The sequence below is a fragment of the Suillus clintonianus genome (assembly GCF_016758775.1).
Source record: "Suillus clintonianus strain FC179 chromosome Unknown DEU56scaffold_208, whole genome shotgun sequence".
In the NCBI taxonomy this organism is placed as follows: domain Eukaryota; kingdom Fungi; phylum Basidiomycota; class Agaricomycetes; order Boletales; family Suillaceae; genus Suillus; species Suillus clintonianus.
The window spans coordinates 4,481-28,280 of NW_024539432.1; the positions used below are offsets into that span (position 1 = coordinate 4,481).

The 23,800-nt window shown below is 49.4% G+C and overlaps 5 protein-coding genes across 5 annotated transcripts; 1 reads left to right on the plus strand and 4 right to left on the minus strand.

Moving 5' to 3' along the window:
* Window positions 1-655: 655 nt before the first annotated feature.
* Window positions 656-1,701, minus strand: DEU56DRAFT_844283 (uncharacterized protein). Its single transcript, XM_041355100.1, is given in 3 exon segments — window positions 656-822; window positions 834-931; window positions 957-1,701. 1 exon segment carries the CDS (start codon window positions 1,647-1,649, stop codon window positions 972-974), a length of 678 nt encoding a protein of 225 aa, XP_041200811.1. The 5' UTR covers window positions 1,650-1,701; the 3' UTR covers window positions 656-822; window positions 834-931; window positions 957-971.
* An 8,184-nt stretch (window positions 1,702-9,885) lies between these two features.
* On the plus strand, window positions 9,886-12,367 carry DEU56DRAFT_896720 (amino acid/polyamine transporter I; the record flags this gene model as incomplete). Its single annotated transcript, XM_041356430.1, has 15 exons — window positions 9,886-9,984; window positions 10,043-10,089; window positions 10,148-10,202; window positions 10,294-10,374; window positions 10,433-10,499; window positions 10,552-10,584; window positions 10,637-10,727; window positions 10,787-10,888; window positions 10,942-11,030; window positions 11,086-11,148; window positions 11,202-11,272; window positions 11,320-11,356; window positions 11,407-11,554; window positions 11,601-11,913; window positions 11,973-12,367. 15 exons carry the CDS (start codon window positions 9,886-9,888, stop codon window positions 12,264-12,266), a joined length of 1,590 nt encoding a protein of 529 aa, XP_041200812.1. The 3' UTR covers window positions 12,267-12,367.
* A 72-nt stretch (window positions 12,368-12,439) lies between these two features.
* On the minus strand, window positions 12,440-13,083 carry DEU56DRAFT_844298 (uncharacterized protein). The gene is made up of 4 exons (XM_041355101.1): window positions 12,971-13,083; window positions 12,876-12,916; window positions 12,798-12,823; window positions 12,440-12,746 (listed from the first exon to the last, which is right to left on the minus strand). Exons 1-4 carry the CDS (start codon window positions 13,017-13,019, stop codon window positions 12,623-12,625), a joined length of 240 nt encoding a protein of 79 aa, XP_041200813.1. The 5' UTR covers window positions 13,020-13,083; the 3' UTR covers window positions 12,440-12,622.
* A 6,795-nt stretch (window positions 13,084-19,878) lies between these two features.
* DEU56DRAFT_749878 (uncharacterized protein) lies at window positions 19,879-20,600 on the minus strand (the record flags this gene model as incomplete). Its single annotated transcript, XM_041349475.1, has 3 exons — window positions 19,879-20,030; window positions 20,080-20,183; window positions 20,245-20,600. Coding segments are annotated over 3 exons (612 nt in total), but the record flags the coding sequence as incomplete, so codon positions are not given.
* A 525-nt stretch (window positions 20,601-21,125) lies between these two features.
* Window positions 21,126-22,476, minus strand: DEU56DRAFT_920208 (uncharacterized protein; the record flags this gene model as incomplete). Its single annotated transcript, XM_041358400.1, has 6 exons — window positions 21,126-21,136; window positions 21,190-21,483; window positions 21,535-21,583; window positions 21,632-21,715; window positions 22,200-22,394; window positions 22,441-22,476. 6 exons carry the CDS (start codon window positions 22,474-22,476, stop codon window positions 21,126-21,128), a joined length of 669 nt encoding a protein of 222 aa, XP_041200815.1.
* Between the last annotated feature and the right edge of the window lie 1,324 nt (window positions 22,477-23,800).

Genomic DNA, 23,800 nt, shown 5'->3' on the forward strand with positions numbered 1-23,800 from the left:
ACGTAACGCTCGAATAAGCAAGCGCGCAGCCAGAATCCACGCGAGCCAGACACTCGTACCACAGTAGCAGATGCGAATACATGGTGTGTGTTTTAGTGATGGACGCAGGGGAGGAAAGCGCGAAGCCCAAGAGCATATTGGTGGAGAGCCATCGTGCTGTAGCCAGAGGCAGGGGATCGGCGAAAAGATACATGCACAAAATGAGCTGTCATTCACACACGTGTCTGTCAGCGTGATTCTTGACTCTTGAGGCCTTCAAAATGGCCCCCAGATCCCGGTTTGTAGTGAATTGTGTTTTCAAGTCATAAGGTAGACTGACAGGGTGTTTGGGAATCTATTCATGGCACTACCACAGGTGAGGTAGAATACGATGCAGCACGGCACCAGCCGAGGCACAACCTAAGTGCTTTCGTCTGCACAGCACTGTTGAGTTGTGAATATAATTACGCACTTTTGTACATGCAACTCTCTCGACTCTGAACAAAACATCCACAGTCCATCCATCTCGTTCTTCTGTGGAGTCGAGGTCTTCGGAGTGGTACCTGACAATAGGCTCGTGACCAGCCTGGCTTGTACACCAGACAAGTCGAGTGGCGAAGCCAGGCTCGGAGAAATTGGCAGACGAAGCGAGGAGTTTGAAATTCGACAGATGCCGTGTGACGCTTGCTCGAAGGGTAATGCTTGAGTAATCGGCACAAGGTAAGAAGAGTCTTCCCACAACGCAATAGCCAGGTAAAAGTCTGGGTTGATTGGAAAAGAACTAGGGCTTCAGTACAAGGGTATACTACTTAAGTAGGTATTTAGTATGAAGCCCGTGATAAACAAATCATATGTAAGAAACAACAATCACAAGTCAAAATGGTATACGCGCTTCTCCGCTGTCATAAGCGCTCATCCGCTGTTCAGCTGATTTCGTCATCGTTATTTGTCAGCTTCGCCACATACTCCCCTCCAAGGGCGTTGCACGCCCTTCAAGCAACTTTCTTCTTCTTTTCAGTAGCACGTGCGGAGGTCCCGTTCCCGCCATCAATATCCATTCCGTGCCCCTGTCCAGTATTGCTGGTACCAGCAGTTGAGCCAGACGCCTGGGCAGTCGAGTTATCGTCAGGCGCCTCCAAGGCGAGGTCCTGGTGAGCACCCTCCCTTCTGTCATGATGCCCACTGACCCAGCCCTTAGCTCTCTTGGACTTCCGGTCAGCGATTGCGCGATCCCTCCACTCCCTCTTGCGCTTAGTGGATTCCAACGACATCCACAGCGCTTCCTCCATCAGCTCCGCCCATTGAGGCGTCAAGTAGCGCCCACCTTCTGGAATGCGCGCGTGCACGGGTGGGTTGGTGGGCTGTGGGATGGATGGGAGGGGTCCGACTAGGTCATGGATGGTGGGTGCAGGACCAGATATCTGGGGCCCATTAGGACCAGCCAAGGTGAGTCTTTCTGGTAGGGTATTATTGAGCTGCTGATCGTTAAATGCCAGGACGAACTCGTCGTAGCCGATGGGGGTGCACAGCGAGGAGACCGTTCCCGCGCGCAGGTGAGTATCATGCTCAACGTAGAGCTTGACGATGTCGCTGACGAGTAGGAGGTTACCATCTCCTAGGGCATTAGGGATGGACCAGCGAGTGCCTAGCACGTGGGCGAGATACGGCATGGGAAGGATAACGGTGTCGACGCGAGGGGGTTTGGTTGTTGGGTGGTCGAGAAAGTATTTGCTGGGGAAAAGGATTGGGGAAAGAGGCGAGTAGTTATATGCCGGGGAGATTTCAAATTGGAGGTGCCCTAGGAACACCTGGGGGCCTTCGGAAGGCTCTTCCCCAGGTTCCGTTTCGTAGTTCTGAAACATTTTGTACCCCTAGTAGCGTGAAATATTCCCGAAGGGCGTCCAGCCCTTCGACTTTATCATATGTCAGCCACGTCTTGTCCCCCGCTTTCCATAAGACCTCGAATTTCGCGTCGGCCTTGCTTCCCGAATGCGAGATGATCCGGTCGATCGCCCACTCCGGTTCTGAGTCCTCAAAGTCCGCTATTTGAGTTTCTAACCTCCCAGGAAACAATCTATCATCGTTTGGTACGTGTATTCTTAGGTACGACGAGTGATATACTGGGTGAACACCCCTTTGCTTCAGTCTGTTTGGTAAGTCGAGTCGGAATGAATTATTTCCGAAGTCCTCAATAATTCTATAGGGTCCGATGTACTTAGGGGTTAATTTCCTCGCGGTTCCCTTTGGTAAGGATATATTTTTTGTTGAGACATATACTAAGTCCCCCTTCGTTAAGGGGCATGCCCTTCTCTTTTTATTAGCTTCGTGTGTCTGCTTTACGCGCGCGCCTATCAATGCGTCGTGAGCCATCATGATAGTTGCCTTCATTCTCTGGGCAAACGCGCGAACTCCGGGATACTCAGTCGCTCTGGGGTTTTCCCAGATCATAGCCCGCGGGATTCTGCCGCTGTTGGACTCAAAAGGTGAGATTCCAGTCGATTCGGACTGTGCTATGTTAATAGCGAATTCTATAGCTGGCAGTCGTGCTACCCAGTCATGCTGCTTGGGGCCAATACAAGATCTCAACATCTGGGTCACTGTGCGGTTCGCTCGTTCGGTCGCTCCATCCGTCTCCGGATGATACGCGCTCGACATCTTCTGCGTCACACCAACCAGACGATTTAGGTTAGTCCAGAAGTTGCTAGTGAACAATACGTCTCGATCGCTAACGATTGCTTTTGGTAGACCGTGAAGCTTATATATTTCTGCAAACACCAGCTCCGCGACATCTCTAGCGGTGTAGTTGGTACGACTAGGTACGAGATGTACCATTGATGTTAACAAGTCAATAACGACTGTTATAGAATCATATTCCCCGTCTCTGTCGCGGGACAGGGGCATGGGCCCCACAAAGTCTATGCCAATCGCTTCCCATGGTCTGGAAGCGACTGGTAACGAGTGTAAGAGTCCGTACGGTCGTTGGTTAGTTGGTTTGCTCTTTTGACAGGTTTTGCAGGACGCGCAGAAAGCTCTCACATCCCCCACCATAGTTTTCCACCAGACGTGCTCCCTTAGGTATGACAAGGTTTTATCCGCCCCCAGATGGGCCAGTATGGAATGCGCCTGGTCAATCACCACCTCAACCAGGCGTCTTCCATTTACTATTACATCAGGTATGCACAGTGGTGTTCTGTCTTTGAGCTTGATCCTGACCAGCCCCTCAGATACCTCAAAATTGCGGAAGTCTTTTGGGGCTTCCAAGACTTTGCTCAACATAGTGTCCTCCCGGTACCGATCCTTTAGTTGATTCAGTAAGTCTATTTCATGCGGGTATGTAACTGGCAGAGCTACTAATTCGTCGTTCTTATGGACGCTCTCTTTAGTTTTGATGTCTTGGGCATCATCCCTCCCCTCCATTTGTTCTAGTGGGCGAGGCCCGCGCAGGACAAATCGATCCTTGACTCGCCTGGCAAACTCTGCGCTGGTCTCGGGTCGTCCAGATTCAGCAGGGGCGATGTCCGTTCGCGCACCCGGTCGTCCCCCTACCTGTTGAGGTTCGCCATTGACTCCTCCCTTTGCAGAGCTATTGACCTCGTCACTTGTAGAGGGACGCCCCATTGAAGTGGACCGCTCCACCCTATTGGTGGTATCCACGGACTTAACTGTTGGTCGGGCCATTGACGTGGAACGCGCCGCGTTTCTCAGGGTATCACCCTCACCTCCCCTTGAAATGAAACGCGCCATGCGCTCAGCCACCCTACCACTTCTCCGTGGTGTCACCGCGTTGGCTTCCTCGCCAACCAATACGGGCATGGTGACCAAGCCATCCATCTCTGGTGGAGGTACGTCCTCATCATGGGCGACATACTCACTGCCCGCCCTAACCGTCCCAGGAGAATCAAAATTATACATGCGTGACAGCGCATCTGGCAGCACATTGAGCTCGCCCTCTACATACTGGACGGTAAAGTCAAACTCCCCTGTCTTCTCTAACCACCGGGCCTGCCGTCCTGACACCCCTTTTTGGCTCAACAGGTGTATCAGACTTTTGTGGTCTGTTAGCCACACGAAAGGTGTGCCCTGCAAGATGTCCCGGTGACGCAACATCGTCTCCACCCCGGCCAACAACTCCTGTTCATGAACAGGGTAGTTGCGCTGGGCGGGATTCATCTTCGCTGAGTAGAAGGCCGCTACGCGCGCCTTCTTCCAGTCCTCACCCTGGGCTACAACCCCTCCAACACCAGTGGGGCAGGCATCCGTCATCATCCAGATGGTGGGCTTTCCTTCCCCGTATTCCAGAGGTACTCTGTGGTGAGTCGCACATGCTTCCACATGCTGTTTCACCTGATCAAACGCACGTTGTTCAGTGTCTCCCCACCTAAACGGTACCGTATCCCCGCATACCGCGGACAATACCCCTAACGGCACGCGCACCATGAAGATGTCGTCTGCCAGGTATCCTACGGCCCCTATGAAGCCGCGGCACAAGTCGCGATTGGTGGGCACCTTCCAGTTAAGTACTTTGTCAACTTTGTCTGGGTCCATACTAATTCCTTCGTCGTTCACAATGCGCCCCAGGATTTTCATTTCGCTGCAGAGAAATTTGAGCTTCTTCTCGCTCAAGTAGAACTGCTCGCGCTCGAGGATCTTTATTACCAACCGTACGTGCTCAACATGATCATCCAATGTGTCTGAATATATTATAATATCGTCTAGGTACACATCTAGGAACACGCCTATATATTCACCAAATATATAGTTCATCAAGGCCTGGTAAGTCGCTGGGGCGTTACAGTCCCCTTGCTGCAGTACATGACTTACCATGTTGCCATCAGGGGTTGTCATCGCCGTGCGAGGTACGTGTTCCGGCACTATTCTGATTTGTTCGTATGCGTCTTGACCATCCACCAGGGAGCGATACGGCTTTCTTGCCACCCGTCGTAGAATGCCCTCCATGTCTGGGAGGGGGGAGGTGAGTTTTCGTGTATTCTTGTTGCGTTCACGCAAATCAATAACCGTTCTTAGTCTATCCGTCCCAGGTTTACGAATGAACAACATCGGTACGGTGTTACCTGCACTCGTTACCTGCACTCGTCATCTCCCATCTTCCTGACGCGAGGTAGGCACGCCTTTTCTCAGCCCATTGTGGGCGCATCGGCTCTGGACATCGCGATGGACGCCAGGGGTATATTTTACCCTCGTCTATCAATGGTACTGTGTGATTAATGGCCCTTAACGGTGGTAAGCCTGTTTCTGATGCTTTAGCGCACAGCGGTTTTGCTAATTTTATCAGATGCGCCCTTGCCTTATCCACCCTCTCGTTGTATACTTCTGCAGCGCGGGATTCTAGCGTTGTCACTCCTTCACCCTTCAGAGGCTGGGGTCTTATGCTTTCCAGGATCACACGAGGTGCGTTGAATCCGATAGTCACGCTGTGCTGGTATAGAAACGGCGTACCCAATATTAAATCATAATTTTGTAGATTAATCACATCGAAGTATCTAGGGTAATCCGCCCCTTGGTACTGAAAACGGACGCTCGTCCCGTAGTTTACCTTCGACCTTGATCCTTGGACCGCCAGTTGGATAGTCAGGGGTTTCTCCAAGACTGTGAGTCTCGCATTTATTTGTTCTGCCGTTGTTAACGACATGAAATCCGCCTAGCGATCCTGTATCGATCAACGCCCGCGCAGGCCGGCCGTTGACGTGCACGACGACTACTATGGGTTTTGGTATTGCCCGTGCGAAGTCACGCGTCGTCGATGAATTGCGCTGTAGCGCTGGGTACGTGCCTTTTGTCACTTGGACTCCATTCACACTGACCAGCTGTTGGCCAGATAACCTGGGGTTTCTGTCCTCGCACGCCTTTACCAACTCCCCGAAGTCCAGCCATTCGCCAAGAACCTGGGTGAGTGTCTGCTGGTCGGGTGTGGTTGGTTCAAACAGCTCGGTGAGTCCAGCATACATCCATCCCTTTGCCTCTAATAGTTCGTTATTGACCATTATAGCGGTCTTTCGCAGGTGACGGATGTACCAGCGAGCCGGGTCCCACTCCCACTGACACACAACGCCCCGGGGTAATATTGCTTGGAAGGCAAGTGCATTGTCTACCACCTGGTAGCTACCGTCAGGCGTCCTCTGACAGCAGAATCGCCTCCTTGTTCGCGCGGATCTTCCGCCTTTAACCTTGGGGCAATAGGTGTTCAACCACCAAACGATCCTTTCTGACACGGGGTCTCCCATTGCCTCTCGATAGTTAGTCCGTTCTCGGTCAGTCTGTCGTAGCCACGCTTTTGGGTGCCCACATGCTAACCCAAGGTGTATCCAGTACGCGCTATCCACTTTAAAGTGTGGATTCTCCAGTTTTTTTCCTTGGGACTGCAAGGTGTATTCCACGGTCCTTGTGTAAGTGATCCACTATATTATATATCTCGTCTGATTCTCTATAGACGTGGAACCTATCTGGGTCATCCCATTGTTGAGTGGGGTCTCCTAGTTCATCCCCCGGGTACTTAATGCCTTGCAACAGATCCATGGCGCGTCTGGCAGTAGGGATCTCTGATTCCTCTTGGACGGTAAGTCCCACTGGACTTAGGTGAGTCGCGTTGTTCTTCCTCCTCAAGGTATAGGTTTACTGATCCCAGATACAACTCGTCCTGAGTGGGCGAAGAATCCGCGAGGGCCCGTAGCCGTTCTGTATCCCCGGGTTCAATATGAACTCCAAAACTGGGGACACCAGGCGGCTTGTTGCTAGACAGTGAGTCTGCTTTAAATATTGTTCTCTTAGGGCAATTTCTTGATAAATGCCCTGTCTCCTTGCAGCTATAGCACCGGCCCTCAGCACTAAGTCTCATTTTCTCCTCAGTGGATAGGGGTGTGGTTTGTTTTCCCTCCTTAGGACGCTCCCATCCCTTAGGGCGGTTCTGGAACTGTGGGGGACTTCCTCCACCTATTTTTCTAGGTGGGTACCCTCCTTTCGTCCTTCGAGTTCTGTCGAGACGTGATCCTACCCCCTTCGTAGGTACCACTGCCGAGCTTTGTATAGCCGACTGGTCGTTCCTTCTCCTTTCGCGAGGGCGCTCGGTCGCGTCCAGCTGGTACAGAATGGGCAATTTCTATAATCTCTGCTGCTGCTTGTACTGACTTGAACGTTGATACCTCTGGGTTCAATTCTTTCTTCCAGAGTTCCCTTTGGATTTCGGGCTTTAACCCGGTCCACAGTCGGCTGACCCTGATCACGCTCCTCAACGTCTCCTATCATATTCCATAGTTCGTTTAGTTCATACACGTAGTCTCTTACTGACTTATCGTTTTGAAAACAACGTTTCAACTTCTCTCGCTGCTTCGTCCGAAAGTTAATCGGGAAGCAGTAGTTAAAGAGTTCTGTAAAGAACCCCCTCAGGCGCCATCGGTAAGGGTCTCCCGATACCTCTCTAATGTAAAACTCATGCGCTTTTCCCTTTAGAAAGTGCGCGAGCACGAACACCTTCTTTTCAGCTTTCACCTTGCCGTCCTCCACATACGCGGTGCCCTCCGTAATGAACCGGTGGAAAGCACGGGAATCTACCGTTCCATCATACACAGTGGGTGGGATAGGTTTCAAGGTAGTCTTAGTCCTTTTTGATTTCTTGGACTTACTTCGTTTCTTAGAAGTCTTTCTCTTCCTGGGTGGATGGTCATCTTCACTCGAGGAGCTCGTACTCTCCGATGGCTCTGACTCACTCGACGACAATGAGGATGACGACGACGAGTCGTCTGGATCGTCTGGATCGATCCTTCCCAGCGCCTTCCCGATGTAGGACTCAGGTGCCACCTGGTGCACTGGCTCCATCGTTTGAGGGGTGCGGTTTCTTACCCTGGGTTCTTTCGAGGGTTGCACTACCCTATTGATCATTCTGCGCACAGGATCAGCCCCTCTTCCCTCGATAGGTTCAGTACGTTCAACCCCCTTCTGGGGTTTAAAATTCTTGTTTCTACTAACCGCTTTGAGTTTTATCTCATACTCCTTCCTCAGATGGTCTTCGGCAGCTCGTACTGCCGCTTCGACCATTCGTTGAAGGTCGCTTGGCTCGTTGCCCCCTTCGTTAAGTCGAGACGACTCTGGTCTGGAGGATACTCCCTCATAGTCATTGGGTATGTCCCCTCCTGCCGATTTCATTGCTTTATACGAAGCTAACGCAGCCCTCTGAGCCTCTAGCTCGTACTCTGCATCATTGAGGTCTAACCCTCCCCAATTCCGGGGGTCTGGACCTTTCCCTTTCGATGGTCCCTCCTCCTGGGATTCATTATCCCATGTCACTCTCGTGACATGCCTATGACGGATAGAATCATCTCGTCGAGCCAGTTGGTCTCGATCCGCTTCGGTGAGTTGCTCTTCTGCTCTCCCGACCGTTTTCCTTTGTTCACTGGTCAACGCCTTGGGCCTCATGGCCCGTTCCTTAGTGCGCTTTCGTGAGTCGCGATTCCTTTTATTCGCGACTGTTATCCAAGGTGGGTTGTTTTCCTCGCCGGACTCACTAGTGGACTCCTCCTGCTCACTCGCTGTTTCATAGACGGCGATTGATTTCTCAAAAGGTAACTGTACACTAGTATTCTCAGGGGTATCTACAGTGCTAACTGCTGATAGTTCTATCTCCCTGCCAGTCCGAAGATCTGGCGAGGGGCTTCTCGTTCTGACCACATCGCTGTATAGGCGCGTGGATTCAGGAACGGTGGTATCATCACTGGGTGCCTCACTGGGCGCCTCAATAGGGGTTGGTGGTGACTGCTCGACAAGGGACTTCGTCTCATCGACGTTGGTCCCATTTGTCGGTCGCCTCGCGCTGTCTAATAATTTAGCAACAAATTTATTAAAATCAGGACGTACCTCAGTGTTTTTTACTGGGGACGCGTCTGAATTAGCCCTCTGTCGGGCAGATCGAAGGTTGTAACGGGTTCGGGTAGTAGTTGACATTTTCACTGATCGATGAACGTGGTGGGCCGGACCCGTCGTCGAAGTGATGTCGAGTAGAAAGTTTAATAGAGATAAGCTAGTAAAATAGACTTGATTGAAGGCTAAAAAATATGTGACGCTTGCTCGAAGGGTAATGCTTGAGTAATCGGCACAAGGTAAGAAGAGTCTTCCCACAACGCAATAGCCAGGTAAAAGTCTGGGTTGATTGGAAAAGAACTAGGGCTTCAGTACAAGGGTATACTACTTAAGTAGGTATTTAGTATGAAGCCCGTGATAAACAAATCATATGTAAGAAACAACAATCACAAGTCAAAATGGTATACGCGCTTCTCCGCTGTCATAAGCGCTCATCCGCTGTTCAGCTGATTTCGTCATCGTTATTTGTCAGCTTCGCCACATGCCGATTTCACTGTTGTTTGCATCCAAGACCTCCACGTACCACACCTGTTGTCATTTCCATTCACGTGTGTGTGCGTGATTTGAACTTTGAAGAAGCTTGGCAGAGTTCTGCGTCCTGCAACAGTGTCGAAATCAGGTCCGTGTGACAGGCTGCAAATCTGTGGGAGAGAAATATATGTAATCGTGTTTGCGCTTATCTAGAAGGCGCAACATTGAAAAAAAAACCACAGATTTTTGTGAGTAAGTAGTGCTATGGACTTCTAGTTACAAGTCGTACTAATTTTCGACGTTGTCCGTGTCGTGGTTGTGCAGTGAGGTGCGAGTGCAAATTGATTTGCACTACCGGGTCATCGATAGCGTGACAGGTCAGTGTATCTCACTTATCGGTGAGTGTTGTCAGGTGGTGGTTTACTTATCAGGGCCTCAGTTCTATCAGTGTTCTATTATCGTATGGCTTACTCTGTAAGTGCTCGATGTTGTAGATAACACAAAATGGGTTTGGAGTTTCTTCCGCGCCCCATCGTTTCTTCTTTTCATCCCCTGGGTGCGCGCGACATGGAACCACCGCAGCACGCAATTGCAATTGCAGACGAGGCCCTGCTCGCTGAGCTCGGGTACAAACAAGAGTTTAAGCGTGCATTCACACCCTTAGAGGTATTATCAGCGCTGCTATGTTTAGGGATGGGAGAACTGATGGCGAAGACGACCACAGGTCTTTGGTATAGCTTTCAGCATCATTGGCTTACTTCCCTCAATTGCGTACATTGTACTTCTCTTCGCCTTCCGATGGTGAAATTGATCTCTCTGTTCTACACAGTTCTGTTCTGTTTTACGCTGTGCCTAATGGAGGACCAGTTTCAATGGTGTGGGGTGTACGTGCTTGCTTCGGGTATCTCCATGCGCGAATTTTGCTGATGGATGTCATGCTTGTTTGTCGACATCCCATATCCATTTTGCCTATAGTGGGCAGTTGCGAGTTTGTTTATTCTCTGTGTAGGGATGTCAATGGCAGAATTGGGTTCTGCAGCGCCAACATCCGGAGGCGTGAGTCTGTTTTGTCTTCGTTGACGTAGTATTCTCGAGTGACATGGATGGACTACAGCTATACTTCTGGACACATTCCTTGTCATCTCCGTGGTGTAGAAACTTGCTTGCCTGGATTGTTGGCTGTAAGACTTTATGGTGATTTTAACGAGCAGAAGTATAATGACCTGATAACAGACTCAAACACCGTTGGGACCATAGCATCTGTCGGTAAGACGCTCATTTTCGTCTTATATTTTTCTTAGAATGACATTCTGCATAGCATCTATCGATTGGGGATGTGCAGTGCAAGTCATGGCTGCAGTATCCATCGGCTCAGGCCAAACTTTCACCGCAACGAGTGCGCAAACTTTGTGCGTAATTCAAGACATCGATCCAGTCAATCAACCTGCTCATTATGTCGAATATCTAGCGCAGTCTATGTTGCAATAGTCCTGTCACACGCAGTGATATGCTGCATGGGAACTGCTGTTCTCGCAAGACTGCAAACAATTTATGTTGTACTTAACATCTGGTTTGTGCTGAAGTCGTACTGGCGCACTCGAAATGCTGAATTACTCTGGGTAGTTTATGTCTCGCCGTTATCATTGGTCTTCTTGCCACCTCAAAGGCGAACATGAACAGCGCAAGCTATGCGCTTGGTAATTTCACAAATTGTCAGTGAACACATTCCGCTGGTGAACCTGACTGATCCCATAATGATATCTATAGTGAATGGTTGGTCGGATGGCTACGCATTCATTTTAAGCTTCCTTGCGCCGTCGTGGACCATTTGTATGTTCTCACAGATTGCTACACGCGTCATTGATGTTGATGTCAATTTCAAGCCTCCTTTGACTCGAGTGTGCATATTAGCGAGGAATCGTCCAATGCTGCTACTGCTGTTCCATGGGCCATCGTAAGCCTCGAGTTCCGCATTTGTCCAAAATACTGAGTGCATTCCAGGTCAGCGCGATCGGGATTGCAGCAATCCTTGGTTGGGGTACGTATTTAGTCACGAAAGATTCTCAGACCCTGCTTACCATCTCGCAGCAATCAACGTCTCTCTCACATTCTGCATGAGCACCGACCTGAACTTCCTACTTGGTAGCCCGATTGGACAACCCATGGCTCAAATTTTCTTCAACAGCTTCGGCCAGAATGGAACACTTGCATTATGGTCCTTCGTTGTGCTTGTTCAGTAAGTGGATAGTTGTGTCATTTGAGCTACAATTGACTGGGTGCAGGTATATGATGGGCTCGAGCATGGTCCTTGCTTCATCCCGCCAAACATTCGCATTTGCCCGTGACGGCGCACTACCGTTCTCATCCTACCTCTATCGCATGAATAGATTCACCAAGACGCCCGTCAACACCGTTTGGTTCGTCGCAGCCTTTTCCATCCTCCTCGGCACATTGTCGTTCGCGGGCCCACAAGCTATCAACGCTGTCTTCTCTCTCTCCGTGACGGCGTTATACATCGCATATGCGATCCCAATCATTGCACGCTTCGCGTTCAAGAACAACTTCAAGCCTGGTCCATTCAATTTAGGCATCTTTGTAAGTCAGACGGTTTGGTACTTTCGGATGCCTGTTGACCATTGAACTGTGGTTTGAAGAGCCTTCCAGTTGCTGTCATTTCGGTGTCGTACATGTTCATTATGGACATCGTGTTTTTCTTCCCGACGACGCCACAAACCGACGTTGCGAACATGAACTACACCGTGGTCGTGCTAGGTGGTATACTCTTTTTGTCTATTATGTGGTACTATTGCCCTGTGTATGGCGGCGTGCATTGGTTCACGGGTCCAGTGTCAAACCTTGAGAAGGTGAGTGAGGAGAGTACGTCGAGTATTCGTGGGTCGGTGGAGAAGAATGTGTGTGTGGATATCAGGGAGTCTGTTGGAGCTTGATGATTCCGATATTGGGTCCATAGTAAATTTAAATCGGTTACCCGTACACTGCATGCTATTCGTCATTCGTCCGGTTAAGCCGTACAAGAAGGAATGTGGAATTGCGTTTGTGTTACAAACCGATCGAGCAACTCAAGGAGATTACACCTTTAAGTTATATCAGTCCTCCAGGTATATCATACATGTGTTGTGACAAGATCTAGTAGTCTACTGGTAAAAAATACTTCGTCCATCAAGCTTAGTGATAGGCTCATTAGCATTGTTTGGTACTCCCGTCTTCTGAGAGTCTTTCCTCGATCGGATATTAGCCGTGCGATGCTTCAGAGAGGGAAGTACCCACCACATTACATCTGGGCTTACTGTGCCATGAACGTTGAGAGAGAGATATCTACTCCATCGATGCCACGAGCGGTACGATCTAATCTCCAAAAGTCCCTGTGCATTCGCGTGACCAAGAGAGACAGAACAACGACCTGAGTCCTGTTGCCGAATAAGTAACCATCACCTCCTCCAAAGTGAAAATGAACAAACTCAGCAATCACGTGTACCACCGGAAACTACATCTCACGTTAATGGGGCGGCTTTGATTGTGCACAGAGAGTGGCTTACCGAGAGGAAGATTGTGGCGAGGACGACACTGAGAGAAAAGGCTGTACCGTTTAGCAAGTAAACAATGGATATTCGAGAATGAGTTGAGCACGAACCAAAGCTGCAGCCGAAGTATAGTAGATTATGATAAATGAGACCACGCATAAGTCGGTTTTCGATCCTCCAGCCACCATGACCCTTGGAGGCGCGATACACCACACACCCCAATGTGCCTGAAAGTGCGTGAATGCAAATGCATACGGTTAGTTCGAGCTCATGTTCGGGTGGTAGTTCCTAATACTAACCTGACTCTGCAACAATTGCCAAACAGTACACGGCAACCACTGAAGACCTTCCCCTTGCATCCACATATCTGATACCCCCATGGATCGAGCATTCTCCTTATATGAAGAAATTAGACGTTGAGAGCTGAGCAGGAAAAGACTCCAAGAGATTCACACACCTGCTGACACAATAAATTCATAAAAGCAGACGAGGATTGGCACCAAATAGGCCTGCAAAGGATGAGTCAGACATCGATTGTATAGAGTTGGTTGCAGCATTGGTCTCACAATCATTTTGAAGAATTTGAACACCAAGAACCTTTTATCACGCTCCCATACTGCAACCGTTCTGAGTATGAAGATGCCTGGTCCATCAGGGGGTGTAGATGTTAGAGGACAGGATCAATGATAGCTAGTTCGATTGGTAAACCTACACTCAGCGGAAAACATCGACAGAAAACCTGCACCTAATGAAGTGTTTGACCCAGAGTAGGTATGTATCAGGGTAAATCATCATTAGACTCACAAATATTTAGCATATATAAGAAGAGACAAAGCTATGATGGGGGAATGAGTTGAATTCACATATTTGCAACGTTTAACCATACAGTGGATGAGCCACGAGGCAGGAGGGTCACTGAAGAACATCATGAACGCATTACATCCTGGGGGCAGCATGGAGGTGAAAATCCGATACTCACCAAGCATATTCAGTAATATGAAAACAGATGGCGAGAACTTGCAGACGAGATAAAACACTGTGCCGAGCCCTCGCCGAGACTTGACAATAAAAGTGATCTGCACCAACTACAGTTCAGAGTCACCTATAGGACGTTCAAGTAAATTTCCACTTGCCGAGTCAGCCATGCAAAGTATGTAGTCGTATACCTGAATGTCACGATTTAAGTGAAATCATGAGTCATTGCAAGATAACGTCAATAGCTCACCCAAAGTGATGCCAATGCAACTGTCGAGATGCGAAATACAGATCAACGAAAGTAGCTGATTTAATGGACTACAACCGCACCATAACAGTACTTCGACGATACATCAGCGATCCAGGATTGACTCGACAACTGAAGTTGTACTCACGCTTGACCACAAGAGCACGTTAGCTTGTGACCCTTGAGAAGTATTCATGCTAGTGAATGCGGCGATAAGTTGCTCTGCTCAAGGGTCATTTATAAGATATCCAATCCAGGCAATGCCGAATCCCGTGGACGTCGGCCAAAAAGTAATCCGGGAGCTGGTGATCCCGTCTTAATGAAAACTATAGCATGGAACGTAGTTTTAGTAGTGCGGTCAGGACAACTGCAGCTCCGGTTACATCAGAACATATAACGTATACCATCATATTACACTGTAAAAAACGGCAGCTCGTACACGCAACACCCACAAAAGAGCAATGCCAGGAGCGATGCAGGATTCTTGCGAACATAAGGCTCTAATCATAGGGCGCACAGCCTGAATCCACGCGGGCCAGACAATCCTATTGCAGCTGCAGATGCGAATATATGGAGTGACAAGTGATTGACGCAGAGGAAAGCGCGAAACCCAAGAGCATGTTGGTGAAGAGCCATCTTGAGCCAGAGGGAACTGGCGAACACATACATGCACAAAATGGGCTGTCATCCACACGCGTGTCTGTTAGCGTGAATCTCGAGGCCTCCAAAATGGCCACAGGGCTCGCTGTGAAGCGAATTACATTTTCAAGATATAGGGTAGACCGACAGGGTGTCTGAGAATCTATTCACAGCACTACCACAGGTGAGGGTAGAACATGATGCAGCACGGCACCAACAGAGGCACAACTAAAGTGTTTCGTCTCCACAGTACTGTTAGGTTCAAAACGCACCTTTGTACACAGTGTCAATTCTCTCAACTCCGAGCCAAACATCCACAGTCTCCTCAATCAATCCGTCCGTTCTTCTGTGGAGCCGAGGTCTTCGGAGTGGTATACGTACCTGGCACTGCAGTGAGTGACATCATGCTCTGAGCGAAATGGCTGAAGTACGACAAAAATCAGACAACCATTTATTGACCAAAATCTGGGATGGTGAGGCTCTGGGACGTCGAGACGGGGAAGGTCATCCTGAATGACACTAGTATTAGAGTATAGCCTGTCAAGAGCAGGAAACCCAGACGGAGCGGCTTGTTACCTAGTAGTAGTAGTTACCAGCTCGGCTGTAACCGGTTAACCTGCGAGCGAGTGCATCTTGACTCGATGTTGTAAGGATCCATTACGAACCTTCCCGTTCTATTTCGTTACCTTGTGATCAAACTTCACGATACCCATGTTTCACCGAGTATTTTCGCCTCGCCATATGCTCCTCACGCCGATTCTGGGCTCGTCAACCGTTCGCAAAACGTAATATATACAGCCCATGTACATTCATACAGCCAGCAGAATCTTATACGCTGATTCCTGGCTCCGGGCACGACCGAACGCCTCAAAGAAAGTCTCCTTCTCTAAACGTCTCTCATCCTTGACTTTGTGTTGTAGAAAATACACGTCTCATATCTACCTCGAATTTGAAACTTTCGTATGAGTCGACCCAACCTCTTCCGCTGAGTTTGTTCTCACCCGAACGCTGCTAATGGACAGTTGCTGGCCGCAGGTTGCGATGACTCAAATGTGTACCTGCGGGAATCACTAATATGGGGCTGTTTTGTGGTTCTTCAACGGCTTCTGCGCATTGTCCTAACTCCTTCTGTGAGTCTGCATCAATGATTCGTTTCAGAAGTGGGCCAGTGGCAGTGACTGACCATATCACACACACAGGACCAGAAACTCAACACATTCCTCGGCTTTTAATTACCCAAAGATGATTCTGGACGAACTCTGACATCCATATCACATGGAAGGAACCTTACCCGATGCTTAACGATGCTCGTAACGTCCCCAGCAATTTAAGTTGTGATAACCATGATATACTTACGGCAGCCACTTAACGTCCTCGTTGCTCGAGTATACCGAAGCCTTGACTCGTTACGGCTCAGATAGGATTGGCGCAGAAATTTGGTCGATTCCGTCACGAGGGCGGGCATGCGCGGTAAACGTGTGGATATCGAGTAGACTTTGGTATTGCGCGGAGTCAGACTAGCAATTAGTACAGCATATGGGGAGTCCTTCGCCAACAGATCCATGGTCATACATTGCTGCAGCAAGACCCACTGTTGCGCAATGTAACGCGGAGTTCAATCTAAGACACTCACGGGCCAGGTGGAGTACAAGAATCTAGATGAAGTTGAGTGTTAATGGGACGTCCTGAGTCGGCGTGCCAAAGTCACGAATCCGAATATCTCGCTGATCTTGTCGCAGAACAGCTGTCAGTCGATTTCCAGGATTCCTGAACGGCGACCTGAACTATATAAGAGCGGTTTCGGGTCTTCTGCATGGCAGACAGTGAGTTCATTTCATTTCCGTGACTTCTCGCATGTTGCACTGTCTGACAGCAGTGAAATGAGGATGAGGCCTGAGGGCAGTGACGTTCAGGCAGTGGCTCGCAATATTGTAAAGGGTGGAACACCCTGGGTTTATTGAACCTCGCATCCTGCTCGTTTCGGCTGCTTCGATTAATGCTGCACCCTAACCATGGGCCTTGGGTGCACAGAGCGCAAATGCTTAACGTATGTGGGATTAGTGCACTACCTTGATTTCATAGGCCAGCGCCACGATAATCTGCATGCTGTCCCTGCAAAGAACGACAGCTGGACATTTTCAAGGTGCGTCTGCTGCTTGGAGTCCATCGCCATTATTCACCAAGTTGCAGGCTTTCCAGAGATCCTACCTAGCCACTAGCTAGAGTCACTGATGTTGTCGGGGACGTTCCATGTGTCTCTGTAGAGTATAATTATGAAATGACAATAGTGGTTCTCAAAGTTGACATCTTAGAAATTTCAAACGCTAAGAACTTTGCGACTTGCCGATAATTGAAGCTCCGATGATGACAAATCAGTCTGATACCTTGTACCGTGACCATCATCATATCTATAACATTTTGCTACTATACCTATGCCTCGGGAATCTGATCGAAAAAAACTACTTCGTACCCTCAAAAAAGCGACCGATGACCTTACGATTGCGCGATACATGGAGCTTATTGAGTTTATTGTTGATGAGCTACTAGAGAAAGACTCTGATCAAGACTCTGATCAGGAATCAGAGATCGACAACGCTGGTACTCGTAGCGGCTCAGATATCAGTATACGGACTGCGTCACCCGCATGGCCAGCCTCTCCGGTGTCCCCTACATCATCCATCATATCTGCCTTGTCAACGAGCTCTCTAACATCACTCGTGACAGCATACTCTGATGTTCTATCGAGCGGCATCCCAGACCTGTGTGATCAGGTCTTCACACAGTTCTTTGATGCGATCGGGGCACTGCACGATGAGGTGGAGAAGTGCCGAGTCCTTGATGTCCGGCTGTCTCTGAGTCGTGCACCCCAACTACACTTGCTGCAAGAGTGGGCACTATTATCACCTGAAAAATTTCGCCGCAAGCTCCGTGTTAATGCGGACGTGTTTGACAGACTTACGGCGTTAATCCAAACACACCCTATCTTCCAAAACAAATCGAACAACCCACAACTTCCCGTCCCGGTCCAACTCGCCATATTTCTCAATGGTGTTGGCCATTATGGCAATGCCGCGACTACCGAAGATATATCTGACTGGGCTGGAGTGTCTGTGGGGACCGTCTACAATTGTTTCAAACGGGTGATGATCGCGATCTTACAATTGCATGACCGGGCCATTCATTTTGATCCGCTCGACCGTGAGGATCAAATTGAGCGAGAGCGGGCAAAAGCTTATGTGGAAAAGAAGACGTGTCGTGAATGGCGTGGTGGTTTTCTTTGCGTAGATGGGACTCCGTCCCCCTTACACGAGAAGCCCGGTTGGCATGGGGAGGGCTTCTTCGACAAGAACTCTGACTACTCTCTAACAGCCCAGGTAAGCATCGGCTCAGTGTGCAGCGCAGTGACTTACAATTGAAAAGGTCATTATATTTCCTCACAATCTCCGTATTGTGGACTACGTCATCGGCGTACCTGGGAGTCTTCATGACTCGAACGTGTTTGCGCGAACGAGGCTCTCCCGGAATCCTGAGTCGTTTTTTGGTGCAGGAGAGTGGTTGTGGGCAGACTCGGCGTATGCTGCACGAACCTGGTGTGTGCCGCCGTATAAACGGCCACCAGGAGGGAGTTTGACGGCGGAACAAAAGAAGTTCAACTATCACCTGTCAACGGTAAGCATTAATAATAATATATTTTCATAGTCCTTACCCAGCGTCTAGGTCCGTGTTCGGTCAGAGCATTTTTTCGGCTCTATCAAGGGCCGGTTCCAATCACTGCGGGAACTTCGCATCCCAATCCAAAGCCAGAAGGACCTCGACTACGCAAATATGTGGATCCGTTCGTGCTTGATTCTGCATAATCTTATTGTCGAAATCGAGGAGGAACTAAACCACGAAGACTCGAACATATCCTTCTATCAGGAAACTCGGAGGTTGAGGCAAGCTGATGGTGACGCAGGAGAGGATGATCAGCAAGAGGGTGATATAGTAGGTGATCAGACTTACATTGGAAGTGCGGGGCAGGATTTTCGCAATGTGTTGAAGAGGCGGTTGCTTTCCTCGTTGTAGTAAGTATTAGAAGAATAAAATGCATGTAAACCTGTAGTGTTAGTTGTGTGTAATCACGCTTGAGATTTTCTCGAGAAAGGACTGGGTTGGCGCGATCGAATACAAATGCATTTCCTGAAAACCTGTTGCGTGATGACATAGTACAGACCTACTTCAAGCTTGATCAAAACCACGCTCCATAGCAATACGACGAATACGAGCCTCCTCCTCTTCACGACGCGCACGAGACAGCTCAATCTCCATTTTTGCAAACTCGATTTGTTGAGTCATCCTCTCCTGCTGGTGGATATGATCTTGTGCAGCAAGACGCATGGCATGTTCCCGCTCGTCACGGGCACTGCGCACCTTGAGATCACGAGCCCAAATGTCGCTCTCCAGTTTCATGCGTTTATAGCGTTCCTGCTCAATACGACCCTCACGTTTGCTATCAAGGTGTGAAATCAGGGATTCTGTCGTCTGAGACATCCTTTCTGCAGCGGCAGAGGTCTGCTCGAGAGCACTGCTGCCAGGGCGCTTGCGTGACGAAGAGGGGGCACGACTGGAGTGAGGTGAAGCACTCCGAGTAGGTGCACGAGACTGTTTTGTAGGAAGAGAAGGCGAACTTTCACGACTTCCTTTAAGTGAGCTGACGCGAAGAGATTGCAGTGCTCGGCTGGCACCACCAGTGTCTGAGTCCTCCGAGTCGATGGGCGTAGACCGACGGCTAGGTGAAGACTCCATGAGATCGGAGAAAAAAGATAGTGAATTGTCGGTGTCATTTTTCTTGGGTGCGGGCGAGTGCTCAGGAGAGTTCAACGATATCACACCACGTGTGTCAGACTCAGAAGTTATGAGGGGAGGGAGTTGGGGTCGTGCGCACCACTGTGGCAATGGAACTAGTGAGAACGAGTTGGGTGTGTCACTAGGACCGCGGTCCGAACGCAACAGCGGTGACGGTGCCGAGGATTGTGATTCCATGTGGGGGGACCGGTCAACCATCATATCATCTGCCCCATCTACAATGTCAGCACCATCCGTAGCACCATCCCCAAGCTCAACTATATCATCGGGATCATCATCCGTGTGCGTGTCGTCGTCACATGTAGCCGGTGGTTGTGATTGCTTGGAAACATTAAAATGTTCCAATGCAGCAGACGCGAAATCTTGCCCTGCATCTGCAGTAGAAAATGCGTGATTGAAAGCTGGGTTCGTCCGCCACCAGCCATGAAGCTCAGGCCACCAGGGAAATTTTTCGAGCTTTGTATCTGACAGACGCAATAAGATATGTGCAGATCAACAACGGCTGAAACTTACTGATCAACGACTTCATCTTTGGATCCTCCTGTAGCTCCGCATATGTCTTTCCGGCTCCTGACTGCTTGAGCTCCTTGTTGAACTCGTTGTATTTTCTCTTGAGCCTGAAACATCTTATCAGTGATTCTAGTGGGGGGATGAATGATACAGGGACTAGATACTTACGTGCCAAAACGGGTTGAAACTGGTTTAATAAAAGCCTTGGGATCCTCCTTGAAAAGTCGTTGCACCTCCGGATCCTCGTCATTTGAAAATACAGCTTGTGCAACCTGTGAATAGAAGATATCTCTCGAAGTTCCACTCTGCTTCTTCTTCCGGCCTTGCTCCTTAGCATCCTTTGCAGAATCCGAGAAAAGCTTGATGCGTGCATCTTCATTTTCCTTGCACCAGGCAAGTAGACGTTCAGTACGAGCACCACGAACCCCCTCCCAGTGAATAGTGCACTTCTTCCCAGTGTCCGTACTGCCAGGTGTGCTGACCTGTACTCCACCGCCTCGACCTCTCTGATTGGAGCTTGACATGGTCCAGGGTGTTTCTGACGACGGCGATTAAGGATCGGGTTGATACTTTGGCAGCGTCGACGCCAGTAACGACAATGTCGAGCACGCAGGCAGGGCAAGGCGGAGTCCGAAACCTGCCGAACCGGCAGCATCCAAATTCGCAAAATTTCGCTGGGAATTTTTTTCTACGTTCGACTTTGAAAACCACTAATGATTTATGAAAAATTCACGCAAGTTGAGAAACACTGCAGCAGAATGATACGCAGTTCTGACCCGACCAATCGGACCAGAAATAGTTGGGAGATACATCAAGCTGCTGTTAGAGACATAGTAGGCTTAACCGCTGTCTCAGCTAAATGACCAGCATGCTTCAAGCATATAAACGCCATACTAGAGAGAAAGTCCCGTAATTGCATGATTGTACAAATTTGATAGTGCCACACCCCTCAAAACTTGAACCGCCCTCGACAGACCATTCTAGAAACCCTCATGTGCCTCCATAATATGACTCCAAGCATCACCTACGTCGTGATTTATTGACTCGCATCAAGGTCGTGCTGAAGACAAATACATCAGCGGGATTGCCAAAATCATGAGAGTTAAAACATACGCAGGCGATGTTCTAAAGCGATTTTAAGAATGGTTTCGAGTAAACCCGAGTAATCCTTAGGTTGTCTGTCCTTCCTCCGGAAACGTCTAAACAATAGCTTTGCTTTCGAATTAGTCGAGTTTCCTTGATTTGCGTGGACGGCAGTGTTCACTGCGTCCCTGACAGCAATTGCATGCGGAGATGCCATATACCGCTCAAGAGCGACATCAACAGAGGGAACAGATTCTTGCTGGTCCTTAGCATGGCGTCGCTGGTCGAAAACGTAGAAAGAGTGTTCGAAAATAATGACAGCAGCTAAATGATTAAAAATGAGCAAGCTCACTGCAATGGGGCCTGAAGAATCACCAGAACCAAGCTGGAAAATTTGCTCGAATGGTGATGCACTGGGGGAAGTCTGGTACATTTGAACATGTGTGTACAGCCTGTGACCAATTGAACGCACCACAGAGAGTATCCTAGACCGCATCTCTGTACATTGATCGTCGTAAAGCTGAAGTGATGATGGAAAGTTGAAAATCGTCACCCTCTGCATCAGGAAAAACCTCCCCTGTGTAATACCTGGAAATTACGCGGAAATTACGCGAAAATTGTGTGAATTGCTATGTTTTATTATGTTTTACCATGTTTTACCATGTTTTATCACAATATCTCACATTACTGACATTTACTTAGTAAACTGCAGTCCCCCGTCGACACCGTCACGGTAAAGTGGAGGAAAACACGAAAAAACACGAAAAAACGCGAAATGTTTGTAGCATCCATACTGTGCCATTCACGACCATTGAATATCACACCGATGTAAACAAAAAAACATTATATTGTTGTCCAGACTCGATATATATATGATATGGTAATGATGGTAGAGTAGCGGTACTAGAAGTAATAGTAGATAGGAAGTAACTGGTGTATTAAATAAACCTAATCAGACTCGCCGAGTCGCCGCCCACAAAAGGAACTTCAACGATGGGTGGCACTGCGTGATCGAGTCACCAGGTGAATAGGTGTCGTACGTGGGCTGTGAAGGTCGTAGGAGTAGCAGCAAGTGGTGGGGCGGTGGGCGGTGCTGGTGTGGGTACAGGTGGTGGAGAAACTGGCCGAGGACTCCTTGTCATAGCGAGCCTGAGTTTCTTGAAGCGCCCCGAGTGCTGCTGAGGTCGTGGTGTGGAAATCTGAGATTGAGGAAGGAAGTACATGCGCCAAGACGACTTGGATCAGCATGGCTCGAGCTCGAAGAAGGATCAAGACACTCACGGCCTGCGAAGAGTGGGCAATGACTTGAGTCAACATGGCCCGAGCTCGAAGGAGAAAGGCCAGGGTGCTCTGGGGGAGGTGCAGGGGTGCTGGGTTTGCGGGCGCTGTTAAGACCGTGTTCAACGGGTCGGACCGGAGGGGCTTAGCTTCAGCTCGTGCGCTGCGCTCTTTACCCGAGTATGTGCCCCTAATTTACAGGGGGTTGGATATCGTCGGCCGAAGGGTATAGACGGGCCGGACGAGAGAGAGAAGACTACCCGAGACTTCGTCCGGGTAGAAACTAACAAGGTACAGACTACCCGAAGGTAGAAGCGGAGGGATTTAGCCTTAGGGATATAATCCCGAGGCTCGGAGGGTCGGACTAGGAAGACAATCCTAAGAGCCGAGGGAACACGAGGAATGAACTGAGTCTAAGATGATATTCGAACTGAGGATATACTACGGATTACAAGGGGTTTATATACTATAAGGTATCCGACGGACGTCCGGCCGAAGCGCAGTCTTCGGATCAGAGGGCTATGTAGAAAATGTACTAACGGATATGAACTGCTGCGGACGATCGAAAATGGAGCCGGAGATTAAATGAAACAGGGGGGACAAGTTAAATGAAAGGAAAATGAATAGACTAACGGACGGATCAGAATGAACCCGGATATTAACTGTCAGAAGGATCCGGGCGTATAGGGGCATCAAGAAGCATATACAAATGGGGACACGGGGAAATGAATTCTAGAATGGAACCGAGAGAACGGACGGACCGGACCGGACGAGAAGCTTCAGGTACGGAATATGACAGTATCCCCCCATTAAGGCCGAGCCCACGAGGCCGAGGCCGGATGTCCGATCCGATGATAAGAGCGCGAGAACGGACCCGGGTTTTATTGAAAATTTGATAAAAGGGTTGAGGGTTTTGATGGGACGCCATTCCCTTTGATTCTTACCACCCACCAACTCCACTACCATGTCCCAGACCCCATCCGACTCTACCCAGGCTACCAATGCCCGGATTGCGGCCATCCGGGCCCGGCTAAACGCAGCGCAGCAAGAGCTGGCCCAGGAGGAAGAAAGAGTACTCGCGGAAATTGAAGCCGAGAGGAAGCGTTTGGAGGAGGAGAAACTGAAGGAGGAGGAGAGGCTGAAGGAGGAGGAGAGATTAAGGGAGGAGCAGAAGAAGAAGGATATAGAGGAGACCCGGAAGAGGCTTGCTGAGAAGTCCGCTTCGTCCGGGCCTGCAGTGAGTAGCGAATTTTCTCGGCCGATGTTTTTGTCTGATGGATATAGGTTTCTGTCGGACCCAAGGACGTCGGACGACCCTGTAAGCCCTGCTCCGATAAGAAGCGGGCCTGCGTTTACTCGGGCG